The 24,097-nt window shown below is 39.7% G+C and overlaps 1 protein-coding gene and 1 non-coding gene across 4 annotated transcripts in view; both read left to right on the forward strand.

Moving 5' to 3' along the window:
* Positions 1–24,097, forward strand: part of eml2 (EMAP like 2) — a 37,246-nt gene that overhangs the window by 1,904 nt on the left and 11,245 nt on the right. Inside the window, exons 1-7 of one of the 3 annotated variants that reach the window (XM_027999444.1) lie at positions 7,259–7,280; positions 13,077–13,304; positions 14,168–14,285; positions 14,908–15,009; positions 21,050–21,078; positions 21,535–21,664; positions 22,573–22,722. In XM_027999444.1, the coding sequence (XP_027855245.1) occupies positions 7,274–7,280; positions 13,077–13,304; positions 14,168–14,285; positions 14,908–15,009; positions 21,050–21,078; positions 21,535–21,664; positions 22,573–22,722 (764 nt within the window). In that variant the 5' untranslated portion in view covers positions 7,259–7,273. Of the gene's footprint in view, positions 1–7,258; positions 7,281–13,076; positions 13,305–14,167; positions 14,286–14,907; positions 15,010–15,683; positions 15,822–21,049; positions 21,079–21,534; positions 21,665–22,572; positions 22,723–24,097 lie in introns of those variants that run through there. The other 2 variants (XM_027999443.1, XM_027999445.1) reach the window with 2 other exon arrangements.
* Positions 299–488, forward strand: LOC114133706 (U2 spliceosomal RNA). The gene has a single exon (XR_003593245.1). It is a non-coding gene; the product is annotated as a U2 spliceosomal RNA (small nuclear RNA).

The following is a 24,097-nucleotide window of genomic DNA, read 5'->3' on the forward strand; positions in this document are numbered from 1 at the left end:
GTTTATGTGTTATGTGAAATTAAATTGGTAGTCGCATTCGCTTCTCCGCTTCCTATTGGACGAACGCGCACCACGTGGTTTCATGTAAACCCGGATATTTTCCTTCAGTTGACCAACTGAGTTTAATATCCCGCGACATACTAATACTAAAACTACCGGGTCATCATAAAATAAATATACAATAAATATACCACTGTTTCTGTTGCTGCTAAAGCTTTAAATTAATTTAAAAGTTTCCGAACCGTGAGTTAAACTGAACTGGGCCTGGAAGAAATGGTTTCCTCCCCGGTTACGTGGTATCGCTTCTCGGCCTTTTGGCTCAGATCAAGCGTAAATTCTGTTCTTATCAGTTTAATATTTGATAGTCCTCTACACGAGGACCAAATATTAAATTGATTTTTGGAACAAGTAGCTGGATCTGGGGCTTGCCTCATCCACTCCATGCATTGTCCTGGTATTGCAGTATCTCCAGGTACAGTGCACCTCCATTATGCTGTTAAATAATAATGTTATTGAGAACAACAGATTAAGAATTAATGATAAGGATCAAAGTTTTGTCTGAACAAATTTTTGGATGTTTTTACCAGTTATTTCCAGTTTCTTGTCAAAGCTGATAACTTTTCAATATGTTTAAAATATATAAACAAACCATGAAGAAAATATTGATTGTCTTCTGATCATGTATCTGTTGTTTGAAATTTATTTGCTTAATTAATTATTTACTTGTTTTTTTGTTTTTTTGTCATTTCTGCTATTGTTCAGCGATGGGACCGAAGTGGAAGTTGCTCCGTCAGCTACAACTGCTGAAAAACTAACAACATTTCAGAAAAATAACTTTATACAGACAAATCTATACGATGGATTGCGGTTGCTTTTCTTCTTCGTATCAGAGACAGTTTACCTGAACTTCTGGAATCTTTGAACCTATTTATCAGGATGATGTTGCAAATCAAATCCACCTCTGAATGGCTCAAAAAGAAAAGAACAAATTGAAGGTTTTGGGAATGACATAGTCAAAGTCTGGACTTTTTTTTAGTGTGTTTTACTTTAGAACCTGTCATGGTGGGTGAATTAACACAATGCATAGTTCTCATGTGACCTCACACCTCTGGGAACTTTGGCAGCCATCTTGGTAGGCACCAAAACAAACTGCCATAGCGGTTGCTATGGGGTTGCTATGACAATAACAAACAAGCCATGAGATTAGAACTAGCTCTTGCCTTGTTCTTAAATTATAAACAACTATTACTTGATTACAATTTTTGAGTACTCTACCTCTGTCAAATACTGAGATAAATATCGGATATTTACTGTAATACTTACTATCAAACTAGCAATATGCCATTGGCTTGTGTTGTTAATAGTTGTTAGCACCACAAACGTTAGCAACTCAGTTCAACTTTCTGACGTTTAGCTACACACAGCAAATGTTTGTATGTCTTTGACATTGGGTTGAGCATTTATCCTATCGTTTATCATTTATCTAGATAAATATCTTCAAGGTAAGAATTATGATTCTTACCCCAATTGTTTTGGGGTTTTAAAACAATTGATAATGTTTTAAAACCCCCAAACTGTCCGTATTGTCGGGATTGTTAGCTTTGCTATTTTTTCCTTTGCATCGATAAAATTGAAAATATGATTAGATGCAGTTACTGTGTGCTGCTTAGTGTTACAAATCACACTTTTTCATGTGGCTGCTGTCCTAAAGAAGCGTATTATAAATGGGAATGATTTTCAAGAGCAGTATTTGTGTTTATGGGTCTATTATTGCTGAGAGAGACACAGCCACAGTAACACATTTCCCCAGAAATGTAGTAATAAATAGTTCTTATCATCAAGGTTGTTATGGCTGCCGGTGGTGGAGTTACTGGTTTCCTTATCCTCCCTGGCAAGTTTGCATCTTCAATATCCTGATTCTCGTGAAGCATTACATGCAAATGCATGAAGAATTTGGATATTTATCATATCTAGAGCATCAAAGGAGAAGTGAGACAGTTAAATTAGGCATTGGGTTTTGGACTAGCAGAGTAAAATGTTCAGACCTCTACACACTTCCTGAGTGTTAATCTCTGAGTCTGTACTTTCTAGAACCTCCTTTCACTGCTATGACCCCAGCAGGTCAAGTTTGACATATTTATTGTGGTAACGATAAAAGTGAAGATTGAAAAATCAACGGACAACTTTTTTGCAGTGTCTTTTAGGCAATGCGGTTACTGTGTAAAATACTCATATTTAGATTTTTATTGATATTTGTTGATGCCGTCATGGAACCAACAGTGGAGAAAATAGTAAAAGTAAAAATTCTCTCAGTTTTGGGTTTTTTAAAAGGTACAGTAATTTGTAAAACTGACTTTATTTTTAGCTTTACATCATGTTGTAATGTTATTCAGTCATCAAAACCAAATCTGGAGTGTTGCTTTGATTCTTTCATGCATGTTTGAGAAATCCTTTAATTTCCATGGCAACCATTCAACTGTGCAAAATGCCTGGTTGGACCTAGCCCCGCCTTCAAGGCGCAGCTCCGCCTCCAAGCTGCAATTTCCAAGCTTACATCTCACAGAGCAGCCTTCTTCAGCAGCTCCTTCAGACTAGCCAGAAGCAGCTAGCAGACACCTGGTGGAACTGCGCATCAGCTGAGCTCTTTATAGGAGCTACTTCTCAGTACAACGCTGGTAAAACGTTGTGAAAGGGTTAGTAGAAGAGCGATGATGGGATGACCACCTGAAGGCAGAGTTTCAGAAAGAGCAGGAGTTTTTAAAGAGACAAAGGCCCAATTTCAAGGCATTAAATTACAAAGTCAGATTTATTTTGATATATATAAGATTTTGATAATAACTGAAGAAGTAAACTGAAAGGGGGATACAAATTTTAAATTTCCCTTTTGAATGTCTAATTTTTTTCCACTTCACAATCCAGCACCACTTTGTGTTGGTGTATCCTATTAAAGTTCCCCACAATACATTGAAGTTTTTAGTTGCAACATGAAAAAATATGAAAAATCTCAAGCTGTCTGTATATTTTTGCAGGGTTCTGTGTTTGCAACAGATCCATAGATGTGTCTTTTTCTCTTTTCTGTGAAAGCAGAATTGATTTTATAAATGAATCATCCTGAACCACATGAAACTAGAGCAGAATACAATTTGAATCTTTGAACTTTTAAACCAGAGTGTGTGCCGGTGAGTGTGTGTGTAGATTAATGCATTGCTGCTCATTAAAGCCCACAGACTGCCCCGCTGAGCGGCAGGTGGAAGGACAGCGAGGGGTGGTGAAAGTCTGACCGGAGCTGTGATGTTCCAGCACAATCTGATTGGTCAATGTTGAACTTTTAAATTCAGCTGAAGCTCCTGGTTACACATCATCTAATTAAAAAACCCAACATAAATACTGTTTAGCTGAAATTGAGGAAGGGATGGAGAACATAGAGGAAAAATGATGTTTTCTGGCAGTTGTTAAGTGACAGCTGGTCCTGCTGGGGAAGGTCATCTGCCCAACTTAAGCTTCTCAGTTGTATATTTGATTTTATCCAACTGAAACACTGATTAAAGGAGTATTGCATCTAGTAGCATCAAAAACCTCAGCTGATTTATTCCACAGCAAGGACGACTACAGATCCTAATCCTTCTGCATGGTTGGTAATCGCAATTTGACAATCTGAAAGTAAATCTGCTTAATGGAAATAAGCCAATTTCTTTTTTAAAAAAAGAGTTGTCGCTAAAAAATGTTTAATAGGATGAGGTGGTTTTCTTTTTTTGGTGTTTCCATTCAAAAACTGCAGTGCAAACTCCTTTTTTTTGCCACTGTTGGTTTGCCACTGGTGCAAACCACGAAGAAGACAACAGGAAGTAGTTGGAGGATAATGGCGCAGAACTTTTATTAATGACTTATCATCTGGACAAACTTATTCACATCTGATTTTAATGGAAACACCATAATTGTGATTTTTTCCCCCTTTTTTTTACATGACCAAAACACTGACAAAGTTTAATGCACATTAGTAAAGGAAATGCAGCTAATGGGAGAATTCAAGAGTTGGGACTCCCCTGGACAGGTCACCAGGTCTCCAACAGAGACAGCCCTCACGCCCAGTTTAGTGCTTCACCTATACACCTAGCCTGATCTGTCTTTACTGTCCCTGTTCTTTGTAAAAAAATAAAATAAAAAATTAATTTAAAATAAAACACTTATCCTGGGGAGGGGCCAAGTAAAGCCTGGTGGCCCGCCAGGCTTATAATGGGGTATACCATGCTACGGATGTCTTTCTGGCTCTTAGCGTCACATGACGCTAAGGAGGATCATGGCTAATTTTTATGGTCAGACAGCAGCAAAGCAGGGTGGTGTCCCGTCAGAGCGTCAGTTCCCGAAACCACACAAAAAAACCTCAGTGCCACTCGGCATGAGGTAAAGAGATAGTGAGGCCCAAGTGACCCTTTGGATCTCATATGCTCATTTCCTGTATCTTCTGGTGTCCCTCAAGGCTCTGTTCTTGGTCCCTTCCTGTTTGTCAGAATGTATCACTTTCTTTCTGGAAATGTAATATTTTTTACCTTTACATGTGAGCTGTTAAATTTGAAATAGTTAAATGTTGAAGGAGTTGCATTAAAGATGCAAGATGTGGAACAGCATGAAAATGCGTAGCGGTGGTAAAGCCTCATGTCTGCTGTGCTCTGTCTTTACCAACCATCTGTCCTCTGTAACCAGAGACCTTCCACACAGATCAGCTTTTCTCCTCTCACTCCTGATTACACCAGAAGGCCAACGCTGTTCCCCTTCACCTGTTAATAATGTTTATAGTTTTATTGCACTCCTCTGGATTACATATTAAAGAATTTTATGGCATTATAGGAACAATTCTCAGATTAGCTCCCCACATTAGACGACCAGGCTGCTTTTTAACACACTTTTAACTTCACCCCGAATTGATGCAACTCAGTGAATTTGGGTTTTAACAGTTTCACTGTCTGTTGGTGGATTTAATGGTTCCTGTCTCTGAGTTCACATTAGTAGGCGTAGAATTTATGTCTTGTTGGAACTCCCATCCGGACTTTAATTAGCTGAAACAGAGCAGAAATGTTATTAATGGGTAATGTTTGGGGGGTTTTTTTATCTTCTACTAAAAAAAACTCGATTTCTCTTGGAAAAAGGCTGGATGTTTAAATATAAAAGAACAAGAGGGAGCAGATGCGTCTCCACGAAACACACACACATTACTGCAGAGCATAACGGCACCTGAAGCACATTTCCAGTTTAAAGGGAAAGCTGCAGCCAGCAGAGAACAGACTGTTCCTTCAGATCGATGTGACTGATGACTGAAGCAGTGCGTAGAGTGTTACAGCTGCCGGAGCCGTCCGTCACAGCCCTGTTTGCCAGTGGACAGCGCTGACGTGCAGACTGTGGTGTGAGGTGATAAAAACAAGAGACGAAATGACACATCTTTTGTGCTTTCTTCAGGGAGTGAGAGAGTCTGCCGTCAGTTTAGGCATCAGGCACTGAGGTCAAATTTTTATCCATCGGTGTAAAGAAATAAGGACTTATTGAATTGAGTGCTTATAAGATCTCTGTTTACAACACTTCTGTGTGATTATATGGTTTTGTGAATCACAGATAGGCAAAATGTCTCACTATCATAATAGATGTGTTTTCTAAACACGTTTTTCTTTAAAAAGCATCAGCTTCCTTGCCTGCAATGAAAGTTAAATTTGTCTCTTGATAAAGCCTGTCACAATTACAAAGTTTGCTGGACAATAAATTGTCCCAGTAATTATTTATTACAGTTATTTATTGTGATAAACGATAATATTTTAGTTTTGAGACCGTTTTCCGTTAATTTTATGATAAAAGCAGAATAATGCAACTTTACCTTCTCAAAGACTAATAAACACTTAGTGCTGGAATTTGAAATATCTAAAGTAAAACTTAACAATAAAAAACAGCAAAAATAAAAACCTAAAACAACCAATACCATAAATAAGATGGATTATGACGTCTCCGTAAACAAAATTACCTACCCTTCTAAAAAATATCAGTCATCAGGATGGAAATTATTTACCTCGTTTTAACTTATCATACCAAGGGTTATAATAGTTTTGGGTTTTTAATTATAGTGTTGTTTTATTTCTAATTAAAGCAATTAATTTAGCTTTAATTCGTTTTTAGTGTGCTTGTTAGTATTCATTTATTAGTTAAATGTAATTTAATTATAGTTTAGTTTTTATTAGTTGTGTTAGTAGTTTGTTTTTCATATGTCAGATTTAAAAAGTCAGAGTATTGTGTTGTGATTATGTATACATGGATTGGATAAGGAATAATCAACAGACGTTAACATTTTCCAAAAATGTATTAAATTATTGTTGAACGATCAACAGACTCTGGTGTTTTCTCCCAACTTTTTCTGTTGCTGTTTTGCAGATGAGCTTAAGTTCAGCTCAAAAGGCTAATAAATAGATTCATAATCAAAAAATCAAAGAATATTATATTAATAATTTCATTTTTTTAGTTTTATAAACACGTAATTCTAGTTTATGTTTTTTTTTCAGTTAACAGAAATGTTTTTGTTATTTTGTTAGTTTTAGTTCACAATAATAACCTTGATCATGCAATTAATTGATTATTGCAGCATGCTAAGTCTGGACCTTACCAGACTAAACAGGGAAAATCTCCTTTATGCTTTGAATTTTATCACTTTTTTGCGATTTAAGCTGCAGAAATCCACTTCCTGTCGATCCAAACTGAAGACAAACGGGATCTCTTTAGCCAGTTGGTGTAACATGGCGTCTTGTTATTATATTTCCACCAGGAAAAGGCTGCATGTGTCGGTGTGGTGCCTAACCTTTTCTGTGAGGGTGTCATTAATCATGCAGTGTGACTCTGCAGCATCTCTTCCTGGCGGTGCCTGGCTGTACAGATGCTGATGCAGTGTGTGTGAACGTGGCCGTGAGCCAGGCTCCGCCCCGCCACTCTCCGCTCTCCCTGCCTTTAGTTAATGAGACACGAGGAAGAGGAGGGATGTAAAGAGGATGAAGAGGGAAATCTGGGGGGAGGGAGTGGCAGGAGGAAGAGGGAGTGGTCCAAGGGACTGAGGAGGAAGTGGAGATGGAGGAGGGAGTGGTTCAGCTAGAGAGGAGTGTGTGTGTGGGGGTGTGTGTGTGTGTGGAGATGGGAGGGAGTCCATGAGCTTGTAGTTGGGGAAAGTGACCAGGCTGACTGAGCGTCTGTTCGCTCTCTGGACTGACTGACTGACAGGAGGAGTGACCAGAAAATCGCCGTAGGCCGGATGGCAGGTAGGCAGCTCCACCTTCATCCTCATCCTCAATTCACAGCATGAATATTTCACCACCTTCAATTTTCTGATTACCCCCCGGCCTGCACCGGCCCCCATCACTCAGCGCTTCATCAGCCGTATCGTTCCGCCTGTCTCCCCCCCCCATCTCGCTCTCTCTCTCTCTCCATTCATCCCTTTGTTTTGTCTCCCAGCTCCCCTCGTTCCCTGCTTCCTGAAACCAGCCATGTGTCTGAATCAGCTTCACGTCAGCTGACTCTTAAATACCGCTGCCGTGTTGTTGAAATGGAAATCCTACAGAAAGGGAAGTTGGTGCATGTGAGTTCTGTTGGCTGCTGAATATGAAGTCTGTGTGACCTCTGGTTAGCAGGGACAGTAATGCAATACCACTGAATTGCACCCACTGTGACTCTGTGTTTTATGGTAATTGAAGGACAAAGATGAATAGTATCGCTGTTGTAGTTCCTCCAAACAGATGGTGGATATGAAGGTGAGCCCTGCTGCTTTCATCCCGTTTTCTTCTGAACCTGTAGGAAATGAGACATTACCTCATAAACACGAGTTTATACATAGAAAACTGAAAGATTTTGAACAGATTTCAATCAGGAAATCTGAGCTAACACAATATGTTATTTAATTTACAAAAGGAATAAAGCATCTGTCAGAACCAGCCAGATATTAGAGCAGATATTACCTCAGAAACACAAGTTTGCACATAGGAAACTGTCAGTTTGAACAACTTAATACCAAAGATAATCTGAGCTAACCAACTATTTAATTTACAAAAGAAATAAAACATCTGCCTGAACCAACCAGTCCCCATGTAAAAGGAAAAAAAACGTATAATTCCCCACCTAAACCTTATAACTGGGTGTGTAACCTTTGGGATTAACTCTCAATGATTGATTTTTGCCCACTTTTCCTTGCAGAATTGATTTTGCTCAGCCACACTGGTGGATTTTTGAGCACAAATGCAAGATTAAGGTCATGCTGCTGCAAATTGTGTCCAGTTCCAGGATGAAAACAACTTCCCAGCCGCAAAAATACACAAACACATCTTGTCCCCAAGACATTTGGGAAAATATTCTGTGGACAGATCCTGTTAGGTGTGTTGTAAAATTACACTGTGAAAACACAAAATCTTTATTTTTATCTACTTTCTAGTGCAAATACTTTAGTTCACCTGAAATAAGACAAAACTAATTTACAAGTGACTTTTCAGCAAGAAATATCAGCTGGTTTAAGTAAATAATTGCAAGTTCCACTTACAACACTTGGACCTTATTATGTAAAATTGACTTTATTAAACTTTACGTCATGTTTTAATGTTTTCTGTTATCAAAAACATACTTGGTTTTGTTTTGATTGTTTTATGCATGTTTGAGCAATCCAATTGAATCTCCCCTGGCAACCATTCCGGATGCCTAAACGTTTGCTCTTACCGAGCGCCGTCTTCCACTCAGCTCCTCTAGACTAGCGGCAGCAGCAATTATCAAACACCTGGTTGCACTACATGCAACCTACGTCTCATCCAACGCTCCTAGAAACGGCTGCAAACGGCATAATGAGGAGTACTGTTGTGACGACGCGTTGAAAAGAGCAGGAGCTTCTTAAAGAGACAGAGACCCAATTTTAAGACCTCAAATTACAAATTAAAATTTCCTTTAAGTTAGTTTTTTATATCTACAGCGTTTTAGTAACAACAGAAGGCATCATAGTTACTTGGTTGTGCTATAAAATGGCACCATGTGCCTGGAAAATACAAAATACTTCCCTTTTAGGCTCCAGCACACCTGAGCAGCAACACAATAATGATGCAAAGCAAATTAGCGAATCCAGCTGATGACTCACAAAAATGAAAGCTCTGGAGTGGTACACTCAAAGTCCAGACTTGAAATAATAAGATATGAGCGACAACAGACAAAATAACAATTCTTCCATGAAGAAAGGGCTTTGATCCCTTCACAATGTAAAACATTAATAGCCAATTATCATAATTGCATGATGAAGATCGTTCCTTTCACAACCACTTTTTAGATTTAGGGGGAAATTAATATTTCACATCCAGCCAGAAACTTCAAAAATAATATCCTGGGCATATTTTTCTACTTTATTGGTGCCACTGAATTCCTTCTGTTTTTAAAGTATGCAGTTCATTACTAACAGGTTTTTATTGATTGCATCATGACATCGAGACATTTTCACGCATCCAGTTGATTAAATCTGAAATGTACTTAAACTGCATCAGGCTGAGTTTAAATCTGGGATCTTTTCCCTCTTGCGGCTCTAAAACACATTTTACTCAGGTTTTACTGCTGTATGTTAAAAGGTAATGCTTGTGTAGTTTAAAATGTTTCACAGTATTTTCACCCTGAATTGATGACTTTCATGATGATTTGTTTTTGCATTGTGTTTGGTGAAGGCTACATTTCAGCTGAAATCAGTTGGTTCTTGGCGCCCTGTGATACTAAAACAATCCCTATCTCACCTTGTTTGTTGTGTGCCGCCTGTGTGTCTAATTTTTACTGCAGCCTAGATAAACAAGACGTTTCTCTTTATAATTCTCTCTCATGATCTCCTCCCACCAACATTCTGTCCACTTCCTTGTCAGTTTCATTTCATTTTCATAAAATGGCGGTTTTCTTGTTTCTAACTCCACCAGAAACTGTTAGGAAAGAGACGTGATTAGTCAGATTTTCCACATCATTTTTTTGAGGTGTTTCTGGATGTAATTTGTGAGATAAATGACAAATAAGCCACTGAAAATTAATAAAGGATGTTTCTCTTTAAACCCGTAGCTATTTAAAACCTTATCCAATGCCTCCTGTTAGAAACGAAGTGAACGCTTGATGAGAACTTAATATAATTCAGCATTATTCTGTTTACTAGCCCCACAGAAACGGTTTGGAAACAGATGGATTTAATTGGATATTCAACTTAAGTTGTGGTGTTTTTTGATGTAATTTGTGAAATAAGTGACAAATGGGTCACTCAGAAAGTAAAAGAGGTATTTTTCCTTCAACTGGTAGACGTGTAAACCCTTGTCCAACACCTCCTATTAAAAACAAAATGAAAGTGTGATGAGAAGTAAAGATAATGCAGCGTTATTCTGGTCACTTCTGCCATGCAAATCTCCCCTGAGGCTGATAATTGCATGTAAATCAGACGTTTGATTTCCCTGCAGCCTTTTCCTGCCTCATTTGACAGTGAAATGTGTTGCTGTAGAAGTTACAGCTCTGCATACGTTGCTCTGAGGTAATGCAGTGGCGAAAATAATTAACTCCACTTTGTGGTTTTATATAAATCTACACACCGTCTTTATTTTGTCTTTGTTTTGTTAATTGTGCAGCTAACCCAGTTGAATAGGAAGTTTTTTTTATTATTATTTACTTTAAAGTATGTGGTCTACTGAAACAACATTCCTGCAACTTTTCTATCAGGTTCAGTTCTGGAATTTGACTAGACCATTTCAACAGCCTTACCAAATGCCTTTTCTTGGTAGAATATATTTACAGACAAGGTATTTTTCTTTAAATTAGAAATGTACATATAGATTTCTTCTACAGTTGTGGCTTTATTACCGCTGTGAATATGTTGCTCTTTCAACAAATGTTATCTTTTTGAGTATGTAAATTAGTTGATTATTTCAATAATCAACTGATCTGATTGTTTCAGTCACAAAATGAACTATAAAGTGTTGCAGATTATGAAATGCATTTCTTTTTATTATTTTAATTTGTTTAACAGAAAAGAAAACTGATTTTGCACAAGATTCTTTTTTTTCAAATAAGGCTTCAACTGAAAGTTATTTTCAAAAATAATAACCCAAAACCCCTTTTTTTTTTTTTTTTTTTTTTTTTGCAGTTTAAGTATTTCCGTGTTATGCCAGAATTGTCTTATATGTAAAGTAAAATGTTTTTTGGTTCGCAGCAGACTGTAATCCGGCGATGTGGGTCAGATGAATAATCTCCAGAAGGCAGTTTGCCTTTGGTAATCTGACCAGCTTTCAGCGCTGCCTGCCGTGCTTCAGATGATGGCAGATGATTGTGTTGGAATGGGTTTAAAATAAGAGCGGCAAGGTGAAAGACGGTTAGGTTATTAGAATCAACGTCGCCCGGAAACTAATTAATATTTAATGGCAGAAGCACAGCATCACTTTTTCAGTGAGATTTTAGAAAAATCTATTAGTCTGGTCGATTTATTCGGCATGGATGGACGTCTGTTGTCTATCTGCTGGTCCTTGCAGCAGTTTAGAGAGGACCAGCTACCCCTACAGTTATGAATTTGGACTGTGAAATGAAGCTAAAGTACCTGGAAATAACACCTGCATGCACAAGGAGAACATTTGAACTCCATGCTGATCTCTTCATCTCGAGAAATGTTCCCTGATTTCAAAACTTTGGCTGAGGTGGTGCTTGTAATTCCAGTTTCCAGTGTGGTAGTGGAGCGCAGATTTGCCCTCCGGGTCATTACAACCTTGAGACATTTGATTACGCACAAGCTGGTGATCAATTCAGGTGATTAATCAGTTGTTAGTTACTGAGGCTAGAATCAGTGGTATTTTTCGCTGAAGAGACACATTTACATCTATCCATCTGCTTTATGTGGATTTTCTTCTCAGCTTGTTGAATATTAAACTAAATTAAAATTAAATGCAATTAAATATGTCATTATCATTTTATTTTATTTTTAAGTTCAACCTGTGGATGAAACTAAAGCTGAAGGCTTTCTTTTCCTCTGAAGTATCTGGAAACTTGTCAGAATAAAGCGTGTCATGAACCTTTGAGATTTTACATAAACACAAAAATCTGGTTTCATCATCCAGGGAAATGAAACTGGGCCATAATTTGACTTAATTTTACCTCGTTAAGGTAACGATCACCTTTTAGAGCCTTCGTACGTTTTGCTCATACGAATGACTCAGTCTTCTGGAGAGAAATGTTGAGAGCACAAATAGTTCCTTTGGAAGTTGTGTTTAGCTCCGGCTCTCTCCCACTGTGCTGTTGTGTGAGTAGCAACCCAGATTCTTCATTTTTTTCTCCTTTTCTTTTATTATTGCAGCCTCAGCGACACAGTGTGGCATTATCTAAAATTACACCAGTCAAACGTAATATGGTAAACAACAACTCAGGTAAAATTAGCCTTCCTGTATTTACTCTGTGGATTCCAGTACAGAATGAACCATCATGCGTCATCAACCCATCGGTGAAAAAATGGCGACCTCCATGGGTGAAAATTATAACAAAAGATGTACATTTTTTAAGTAATTATGAGTTTTGGTGCATCACAAACAACATTTTTTAGTCAATAGGAAAATTACAACATATTTAAGCCAACATTTTGAACTAATCCTGGATCAGGTTAAAACTGGTTCACACTCTGCCTTAACGACTCACATTTTCTCACATTAAACTAGTTCACTTAAATTTTTAATTCAGGAAGGAAACAAAGCATTGTTTTGTTTCTGCAGCTGCGACTCGGATCGTTTTCCCATCCTTCCTCCTCCAGCCTGTCAGTTTAAACTGGTGTTGGTTTACTTTGATTGTCTTTCCTTCTTTATGTCTGGATCAGACTCACTCTCCCTAAATAATTGAAACTGGTTCATCTGTGGAAACTCCTCCAGCCAGCAGGATGATTTTATTTAATTTAAAGCGTTTATTTTTGCTTTTATGTTCGTCTTTATTGTTGTCCAGTGTGAAGCCACCATTATATGTTCACTTCTACACTTCCTCCTCCTCATTTTTGCCACAGTTTTGCTGAAAGCATGATTTATTTTTGAGTCTGACCTTCTCTCCAGACGACACGGTGTCGGCCAGCAGCAACATGGACATGGAGGACAGAGTGTCCCACCTGGAGCAGAGGCTGCAGCTGCAGGAGGACGAGATCCAGCTGCTGAAGGCGGCTCTGGCCGACGCTCTGCGTCGCCTCGGTTACTGCGAGGAGCAGAGCAAGGGGCCGCATGCAGGGGGCGCTCATGCTGGGAGGAGGCCCCTTGCTGCTGCCGCTTCCACACCTCCTACCAAGGGTAAAGACTTTGCTTTTTTTTACAAACCTATTATTTAATTTCTGAAAATGTGTAATAAGAAAAGGCATCAAAGTAGCAACGAGCGTTCAACTGAACTATCCATCCATCCATCCATCCATCCATCTTCTTCCGTTTATCCGGGGTCGGGTCGCAGGGGTAGCAGCTTCAGAAGGGAGGCCCAGATTTCCCTCCCCAGGCACTTGTTCCAGCTCCTCCAGGGGAATCCCGAGGCGTTCCCAGGCCAGCCGAGAGACATAGTCCCTCCAGCGTGTCCTGGGTCTTCCCCGGGGCGTCCGCCCAGTGGGACGTGCCCAGAGCACCTCACCAGGGAGGCGTCCAGGAGGCATCCTGACCAGATGCCCCTCAACTGGCTCCTCTCGATGTGAAGGAGCAGCGGCTCTACTCTGAGTCCCTCCTGGATGACTGAGCTTCTCACCCTGTCTCTAAGGGAGAGCCCAGCCACCCTAAGGAGAAAGAGAGGTGACATTCCACGTCCCAAGATCCAGCTTCTGCAACCGAGTGTCGGACCGCCAGGGTCCCCTCCCTCAGCCGCCACCCATCACACACTGCACCCGACCCCTTTGGCCCCTCTCACGGGTTGTAGGCCCATGTTAGGGGGGACCCATGTTTCCTCTTCGGGCTGAGCCCAGCCGGGCTCCATGGGAAAAAGCCCAGCCACCAGGCGCTCGGCATCGTGCCCCCCTCCAGGACAACTGAAATCAGACTAAAGATGCTGCCTTGTTTCTTTCATGCATTTCTGTTTTCTACATAATTTCTAAATAATCCATCACTGCTGAAGCTGAAATTGTTATTTTTTTGAGCCGGTTAATGATGCTCAGTGTCACCAATGTGTCGCCTTCCAGTGCGCCAGCTGCTGCAGGCTCTTCCCTCCAGGCCTCTGAGTAACGGCTACGTTCAACAGAAACGCCTCCTGTCCTCGCCGTCGTCGCCAAAGAAAGAGGTGCTGCAGTCCATCAAGAGGTAGGATGGGGACAGGAAACTTTGGCTAGGCCAAAAGGCTCCGCGTGCGTTCTCAAGATTTTGAATTATCCAGAAAAATTAAAATATATCATATGGAAAAGAAAAAAACTGTTTGTGTATACACTTCTTTCCAAGAAAAAAACATTTTTTCTACCTTTCTTCCTTTCATTCCATTTCTCTTTTTAGTATCTTTTTTGTTACTTTGTTTTTGTCTTTGTTCCTGCTTTGTGTCTTTCTTAAATTGTTTCTCTTTTTCTTCTTTCTTTCTTTCTCTCTCTCTTGCTTTCTTTTCCATATTAACACCCCATTTGATTGTGATTTCTTTTAATTCTGAATTTAAAGAATAAAAATGTATATCTGTGTTTTTACTAAAACACTTCAATTTTCAGATTGAATGTGGAATTGATTTTAAAATGGTATTAATCTAGCTCAAATCATCACTTTGATTAAAAATGTTCTAATCATCTAATGATTATTTTTTGTCGCATAATCCAAAACATTAAGTTTTTAGGATAAATATGAGTTCTTCCCAGTTTCATTAAATTTCCTTTAAATCACAGTTTAAAGCCCTAAAGCTCTGGACATTCAGATCTGTTGTTTTTTTGTTTTTTCCCGTCTGCAGGAAGAGCATGTCCACAGAAAGACTTACCCTGGTCCGCAGAGAGATGGCAGCAGAGAGTCGGAGTCGGACCACGTCGTCCAGCAGCTCCTCTGGTGGGAAAAGGTAACTTCTGCTGCTGGGTGGGGCAGGAGGGTGAAAACTGTTTCTGAGCCACCAACTAGACAACACACGCACACAAAAATTACATTTTCAGTTTATTTATTTAAAAAGAGCAAACAGACATGAACAAGCTTCATAGAAATTTATATACTCAATATGATTTGTTGTTTATAAAAGCTAAATTATTCTGGATAACGGCTGAATGAACTGGAAGTCTGTGGAAAGTGGTAATCCAAACATTTTAATTAAATAAACTGCAGTTGATTAACTTGAACTAGTTTTTTTTTTATATAATTATTGTTTCCACAATAAATTATGACACAGTTTTAATTCCATATTGCAAAAAATGAACATGAAGCTTAAAACTTTATTTTACATTAAAATCAATGAAGTTCTCAACATATAAAAAGTATAAATGTGTGTCTGACGGGTAAAATGCTGTTGTTCTTTGTACAGATTTAATGTACCGTTACTTCAAAACAGTTTTACTCAGGTTAAAGTAAACATAGTGATGAGTTCCTCTCAGGTAAATGTGACCATTTGGTCCCATTCTGCTGCTCGCCTGTGTTTCTGCTGATGGGTCCGATTTCCTTCCTGGTATAGAGGTGTGGTTACTCTGTAAAATGTGGGGGCGTGGCTTTGGGCTAGAAGCTGCCCTCTGATTGGCTGCGATTGGCCTCCAGGCTGAGCTAAAAGTTTGCAGAGAGAAGGAGGAAGTGTGTGTCTGTGCGGCTGCTGAACGGGACGCAAACGGCTCTGCGGGAAGCTGGAAGCTGCTCTAACGGGAAAACTGCAGACATGAAGCGATCCACCAGGTAAACACCAACAGCGGCACTTCGGAGACCCGCTGGAACCACTTACTGCTGGTTCTGTTCCACTTCAGACGGGTTTTCACTAACATTTGAATGTGTTATGGATTTCTAAGCCTGAGGAGGTTTGTGTTGTCACGCGAACAGCTGGATGTGGTTAAGTGTGTGTGTGCAGCGCGGTGGGGAGGGGCAGCAGCAGCAGCACAAACCGACTGGAGATAAAATAAGTCAATAAGACAGTTTGGTGTTTCCTTAATGTTTTCTCTTCACATAAAAACTTCTGTTTCATTAGTTACAGCAAACAGTTGTCTCCTGACGTAAAAAAACAAACAGATAAGGAAGGAAAGGTTGATCCCTCGGCAGATCTGAGCTGGTCGCTACGGTAACCAGCCGCAGCTCCTCCTTTGTTTATGTTCGGGTTTACCTGGGGATCACCTGCTGGGCTTTTAAAATGAGCTGGAGAGTCGGTTTGTCTTGTCTTTGCGGCAGAGTTATAATTGCGGTTATGAACGCTGCTTGTGCTGAAATTGATTACATTTCCTGCTTAACATGCAGCAAACTTGGCTGCACCACCAGGAACTGGGTTGAGTTTCTCCGACCGCACTGTTTTAGATGTCTCTGTTCGAAACAAAAACCTGATTCAAATGATTTCGCCACACATTTTGCTTCATTTAGTACTAAATAAAACTTATTTTGAATCACTGGAATCATTTTGTGAGCAAGTAATCTTATTCAGCTGTTTTCAGACGTGATAAATCCTGCAGGATTTATTTCGATTTTGTACAATTTGCTGTTTCTGAGTGAAACTGTGCAGAAAGTGTGTTTATAAAGTCAACAGTTTGCACCACTTAAGTCATAATGGATCAGGCGATGGATGACCGCTCCCATCATCCTGCATTTAGAGGACGCCACAAACCATTAGTGGGGTAGAAACGTCCATTTCCTCCCTGCAGCTTTGACTGCACTGCCAGTATCTCACAGCTTTGTTTTCTGATTCCTTTTAGTTGGAGTAATCCCTTTAAGAAAAGCCAATCAGATGAACTAGAGGATAAGGAAAATGTCTAACTGGAAATATCTTTTAATGCAAAGTCAAAAGGCTCAGAAAACATGAAAGCTGAAATGAAAAAGTTAGAAAAGATGTCATAAACTATTCTGACTGTTTTTGGGTTCAGGTTTCATTTGTGGATGGTAACCAGCAGGGATCGGTTGTTCTTAGTTTAAGCAGAGCACATGAACTTTGACCTGCTCATCTAAGAGGTTTGAGGTTTTTGTTTTGGATTCTAAATTTTGGCAGGCTTGTTGAAATAAAACGTTCTGAACTGGTTTTGCTGCTTCAGGGCTGAAAACTGAAATAACTGACATGTTTACAGCAGGAATATGGGCGGTTGTACGGCAAGCCGTTTGAATATATAATCAAACCACACTTCCAACAGCATGTTTTATGAAGGCATGTTGAGATTTTAAGGGGTTGAATTTGGGTCTCTATGAAGGCATTTTCCGATGTTTCTGTCGTAACTAATCATTTATTTTCTTGAAAAAATATGCAACAAAATTACAATTAATAGAGTTTTCTGCAGTATTAGACATTTTTGAGTCAGTTCTTGTTGGTTAAAAGAAAATTTCTCACATCCTGAACAGTTTCCTCCTGATCTCATGTTTTCAATCTGATCTCAGCTGATCTTTGTCAACAATCCCATCTGTAATAAATGATAAAACTGCCTTCCATACCTCCCAGTGGTGTAAAGAAACCTTTAAGATTTTACCAGCAGGTTTTATTTTTGTCTTTTAGTTTAACATCCACCACAGATCTGCTGTTTTTTGGGGTTTTTTTGGTTTTTAGGTTGATTGCTGCCCTTATTGTTGGCTCCTCTGTTGAACTTTAAACCAGCAGACATTTTGTTCCTGCTTGACGTTTGTTTATCAGAAACGTGTAGCTCTGGAGAAACGTACGCAGGATGATTACTGCGTTCCCCTGGTGCATCCGTGCAGCCCGTCCGTCCCCTCTGTGTGTTTTCCGAGCGCAGCCATCCAGGCGGAAAACATTCTGCATGTTAATGAAGGTTCTGTTTGTTCATCTCCCCCTGGAACCCAGGAGACTCGCTCACGTCTCACAATAAAGAGGTTTTTGATGTGCCAGTATTTACAGTGTTTTTCTGCCAGCATCCCAGCCAGCTCTGCTCTAATTACGGAGTCAGCCGCGGCCTTTGATTGGCTGCAGCCGCGCCACGCCTCGTCTCCCTGCCAGAGCAACACGCAAACAAACGGGCCTTTATGTGGTTAGTTAAAAGAGGCGACGCCCGGCCTGCTGGTCTCCACCTGACCAGAACCAGATCAGACATCTGCTCTCTGATCTGCTCTTTAATCTGCGCCTCATATTGAGACAGGCTTACATCTTCCTTGACTCAATAAAGGAGACCTATTGTGCTTCACTGAACAGGTTAGAAAAGGTCTATTCAAAACCTGCTCATTACACTTTTTGTAAAAAATTGTTCTTGGATAAAAGATTTCAGTCTGTTTAGTTCTGCCTTCCTTTCAGATTTTAGATGTTTTAGGGCGTCCTGTCACTTTAAATCTAAACAAGCTGCTGCTGGCCACAAACCCAACTCAACGTTTAAACTCGAACGTGAAAATGGCTGCAGACAGATGTGCAATTATACAAACGTACATCTTTGAGAAGCATTAGTAGAGCCTCCTGCACAACCAACAAGAATGCAGAAAGTGGTTTCTGGATGGTCAGTCAACAACAAAAAACCCGTCTTTTCCAGCAGCCATTGTACAGCGGTAAAACCAGCTGACCAACCGTGCTGGAGCTCTACTGGGGTTGCTAGGTAACGGACTGGGATTCGCTGGGGTTGCTAGGTAACAGGCAGTTCCTGCTGATTTGTGACGTTACATTCTGTAGGTTTTATAAACGACTTGTTTTCCAGACACCAGAAAACATTAACTTACACCCACAGACTTGCTTTTATTTCTACGTTTTAATTTTTTTAAGTGCTTCACCTGTTTTTAGAAGCAGTTGAGACCCAAATGGAAATGCAAAAATATTCTGCATTCGCTCATCTTCTGTTGTCAGTGAAGCCTTTACAGAATGACAGCTGATGTTTTCAGAGTTCCTTCTTTACTAGTGGTGTTTTCTTTCCTACCTCCCTCCCAACCTGTTTGGTTGTTCTGTCTCCACACCTTTCAGTTTTTGGGTTGAAGTTAAAACTTCTTCCCTTATCCAGATGGTCTGTGTGTCATCACTTCGTCTGTAGCTGCGGCTGATTGGTTGACAGGTCGTCCTGCCGGTCAGCAACCAGTGAAATGCTCAAACCGCAGCAGCTCTGGCCGGCTGACTGACGGCTGATTCAGGAGCAGCAGAGCACAGAGTTCAGCTGAATCGTTGTAATTTTGCCTTTAGCAACACAGATTTCCAACATAAATGTGCAGAGCTTTGCTGCCTGCTGTTTTGCGTTACATTTGGGCCCACGCTGAGTGTCATCTTCTCTTTTTTTACTGGAACAATAGCATCTCTGTATTCTGTGTCATACTTGATCAAAAGTCATTTCTTTTATGTTTAATGGGAACATTGGAGCACAAAACCTTCAGTGTTTTCTCTCTTTATCAAAAGAGATCGAAGCCTGAGAGCAGAAGAGAAAACGTTCCAAAACAGTTTTTCTGTCTTAAAACTGAGAAATGTAACTTTTATAAGGGAAAATATTGTTTATGTATCAAACTATCACTGTGTTGTGAGACAAATAATCGGTGAAAAGATTGACACAAAAAATACACTGTTCTGCCAGAAGCAACCAGTCAGAGCCGGGAGGAGGGTCTTAGCGCTGTCAATCACACTTGTGTGCGCTACAGCTGGTTCATGAATGCTCAGGCTAGTTAGCATGGCCACCAATGACAATGGTAAGTTGTTTCTCCTCCATCAGTACATTGAACAGCGTATACAAGAGCATGATTGACAGCGCTAAGACGAGGCCTGTTGCGATAAATCAATCACTTGATAAATTAAAACGAGCTCAATAACTTCCATTTGCATGATCTATCGTTTTTTCTCTCTTCTCTCTTTTACCAAAAACTGGATGATAAAATTTTTCAGTCTGGTACTTTTTCTGAAAGACTTCTTAATTCATTTATTTGTTGGTTTTGTTTATTTTGGATATTAAAAATGTTGTCCAGTTCCAGTATGAAATATTCATTATAATTTAAAGTTTAATGATCTTTAAGGACGTGTTCTTGCTTTATTGTTATGCCATTACTGCCATTATATTCCTTGAACATTTTAATAAATTTTTTTTTTTAAGAATTAACTTTTGTAAAGGTGGCAAGCTGTAGCTTTTAAATGCTAGTTCTGTGTGCTACCAGATTATTTCCATCCATCCATCCATCCATCCATTTTCTGTGCACCCTTGTCCCTAATGGGGTCGGGAGGGTTGCTGGTGCCTATCTCCAGCTACGGTCCAGGCGGGAGGCGGGGTACACCCTGGACAGGTCGCCAGTCTGTCGCAGGGCAACACAGAGACATACAGGACAAACAACCATTCACACACAAACACACACCTAGGGAGAATTTAGATAGACCAATTAACCTAACAGTCATGGTTTTGGACTGTGGGAGGAAGCCGGAGTACCCGGAGAGAACCCACGCATGCACAGGGAGAACATGCAAACTCCATGCAGAAAGACCCCGGCCGGGAATCGAACCCAGGACCTTCTTGCTGCAAGGCAACAGTGCTACCAACTGCGCCACTGTGCAGCCCCAGATTATTTCCAGTGTTCCTAATTAGTTTTTGTCATTTTGGCTGTTTTTAAAAGCTCGTTGCTGCAGGCGCCTTTCGCCCATCAGCCCTGCGACTTTATGCTCCAAACACCTGGAGTGACCTGCGGCCTGTCCGCCGCGTCGCAGCAGCAGCAGCTGGTTTCTTTAATCTGATTGGTTATTCATGAGTTCTGCAGCTGAACGCTGAGGTCCACTTTGTGTTTCTGCTGACTCCCACGTTTCCTCTCGCTGTCCGGTCGAATTAAGTAATGAGGGTTGAAGCCTGGAGATGAAATGATGTAGCGAGGGCCGTATAATGGAGCGCCATATTTGCTGCTCCACTTCATGCATTTACTCAATGTATGCTTGATGTTCTCTCTGGATCCATGGCTCAACTTTTTAAATAGTTTTAATCTTCAGAGTGGAAAATGACTTAATTCTGCTGATCAGATGGTTGATCTTTTTTTCTGTGTTTTCTTTTTTTCAGCAAATCTAAAGAATGCACCTACAATGCAGGTAAAATATATTTTTATATATGCATATATATAAGTATTTTTTTTGTTTGTTGTCTTTCTGTGTGGCGTGCCTTTAAGTTTGTTTGTTTTTTTTGTTACAACCTGCAGTGTATTTGTTAATAAACCAAGACAAGGCATTGGATAAATAAACCTTGTAAAAAGTGAAAAACTTTGGCACCGCCAGTTAAAATCCCCCAGGTACAACACTAACAGTTTGACTTTGTTGTTTGGAGGGGAAATCAGAAACGTAATTCTCAGACTTCAGCTCCTTATTTTGCTTATTTGATGTAAAAGTAAACGTTTAATGACCTAAACAATAAATTAAAAGTTTTTCCCCCCCTTTGTCTCTGGATTTTTATAGCTTTTTCCATTGTGGTTTTTTCTTTTTCATACTTTTCTCTCTGTTTAACCACTGATTCACACTCTGTAAATATTTTAAAACTTTTTTCTCCTCCAGAGGACGGCTACGTGAGGATGTTCCTCCGCGGTCGTCCCGTCACCATGCACGCCCCAGACCAACAGCGGGACAGCTTCAACCTAGACCAGAAGGTGGCGCTGCCAGAGAAAAAGCTGAAGCTCCAGTGGGTGTATCCTTCAAACCGAAAGGGAGATGACAACCATGAAAGACTCTGTCTATAGTCCAAACAATGGATGAGAAATATTTTTAAAATATTGAAAAACATTTAATTAGCTTTTCTTTTATTGTAATTTTAAATATTGTATAATTTTTTTAAATTATAAATTTTTTAAATTCTGTATCAAGTACTGTGAAAGCCACACTTCTCATTTATTAAAAAAAAAAGGTTGGCTCCAGAAAATCAAAAAAATGTCACTATTACACAAGTACTAATGTAATTTCATGGTCTTTTATACACAGTTAATAGCTTTGTTAGTAGCTTGTTACTTTGCTATTTTTTTATTTCATCACCACTTTAGATTTTATCCACTTGGCGAAAACTTCATGTAATTAATCAACTACATGATTAATTATATGTAATTGAGTTAATTTCAATCTGTAATTAATTAACCTCATTTTAATCGAAAGCCATGTCAACAAAATGATATATTTTTTCAGCTCAACTCCCCTTTTTGCTGCTAAATCATTGAATAAATAGATATGAGCTCAACAACAAATATATTTATTGTTTTTAAATCTCTTATTTAGGTTCTTCCACCATCAGATTGGTACCAACTTCTGTTCCTTCCATTCAGCTTCTTTAGAAATTGTGGCTGCTAACATCAGCATTAGCATCTGTGCTGCTGCTGCATGTTTAGCATTGCGATGCTATTTTAGCCTTGCTGACAAGCTAACTCCTTTTAGCACGACCTGAGCACAACAATAGCCTTTCCCAGCGTCCAATCAGATCAGTTTTTGAAGCAGAAATTAACCCCCAGCTTTGGCGTCCATCTTTATTTGGGGATGTCTTGTGTAAAAAATGGCTTCCTGCCAATCTTTACAGCTTCGGTCACCTTCCCTAACTAAACGGTGGGCTAGCTACGGCTACCGCGGCCGCGACTGCCGCTGCAACCTCTACCTGCTGCCCACCGGGGAGATCGTGTACTTCAACGCTTCGGTGGTGGTTCTGTACAACACGGAGGAGCAGCAGCAGAGACATTACCTGGGACACAACGACGACGTCAAATGGTGAGGAAACAAACTTTGATACCGTAATAAAGCCTGTGGAAGGCTGTTTATTGCAGCTGCAACACAAATCTGTGCAAATCTTTGTTGATATTCTGCTGATGTCGAAAAATTACAGTTTTGCAGGTGCAGTGTTTGTATTTCTTAAGAAATTAAATTAAAATCACACATGAATAAATGATTAAAAATTATGGCAGCGACAGTTGCATAAGATTATATTGGTAGTTCAGTCATCAGTTCAGTCGTCATTGGCGTTGGCGCGACCACTAGGCTAGTCGCAGTAAGCAATAAATTAGTCGCATGATAAATTAAAATGAACTCAATAATTCCTGGGACAATTTATCATCCAGTAAAACTTGTTACTTTCGCCACAGGCCTAGGAACAAGCCTGGCCTACTTAGGAAGGGCTACTTTTGTGGCGTTTTGGGGAAATCATAGTCGGCCATTTTACATAAGAGCGAAGGATTCAACATGTGAGATTGACAAATAACTTTTTATGAGCTGTGAAGCTGTGATGGAGCCAGAAGAAAAACCGAAACAGATCATCATCCTGCTACCACTTCCTGTCGTCTTCTTTGGCGTTTCTCTCAGTAGTAACATCCTGTTGTTGATTATGTGATGCAAAAACACTGTTTTTAGTGTGAAAAACTGCCTCACTCTATTTCAAAAATGTTTTTTTTTCCTCTAAATTTATTATAATTTCAATTTGCGTGATTTTATGGTTAATGTAGACGCAGCTACTGACAGATTCATTAGCATCCAGTTCAGACTAGATCACCAAGCAGCTGAATTTTTCCTAGAAAAACTTTCAATTTGAAGCACTCAGTTTTCACACAAAGAGGGATCGAATTGCATAATTTCTCCCTTAATGGTCTGACTTCACTACTTCATCAGAAAACCACCATCTCTTTCTTTCTTCCACCAGAGGAATCTTCAGAATTTCCTGTTGTTCCCAGTATGAATCAGACTTTTCTGGGAAAGCTCCCAGTTGCAGTTTTAAACCTCCTCAAACTTTACTCGCCTTTTTTCAGAACTTTTGAATTAATTCCCACTTTTAAAACTATTTCATGGTCTGGTATTTTGCATATTTTGCTCATTTTATGTCCACTGAAAAAAACCTAGACACACAAAAAAACTATAATTTCCTTGAAATTGATCTTTGGTCATTTTTTTTAATATTACACTTTATTATTTTTTTCCAATGGGTGAGCTTTATAATTGAACTTGAGACACACATACTGTTCAGGGTCAAATTGACCCGCTGATTAAAATCAAGATAAATGAGTCATGCAGAGAGTATTTATGTTTTCATCCACTTCTGCTGAGTGTCACTCAGAGTGGGTGGAGTTTGTCCACGGGAACAGAAAAGGTTTCCGTC

Source organism: Xiphophorus couchianus, chromosome 18, assembly GCF_001444195.1.
Source record: "Xiphophorus couchianus chromosome 18, X_couchianus-1.0, whole genome shotgun sequence".
Lineage (NCBI taxonomy): Eukaryota > Metazoa > Chordata > Actinopteri > Cyprinodontiformes > Poeciliidae > Xiphophorus > Xiphophorus couchianus.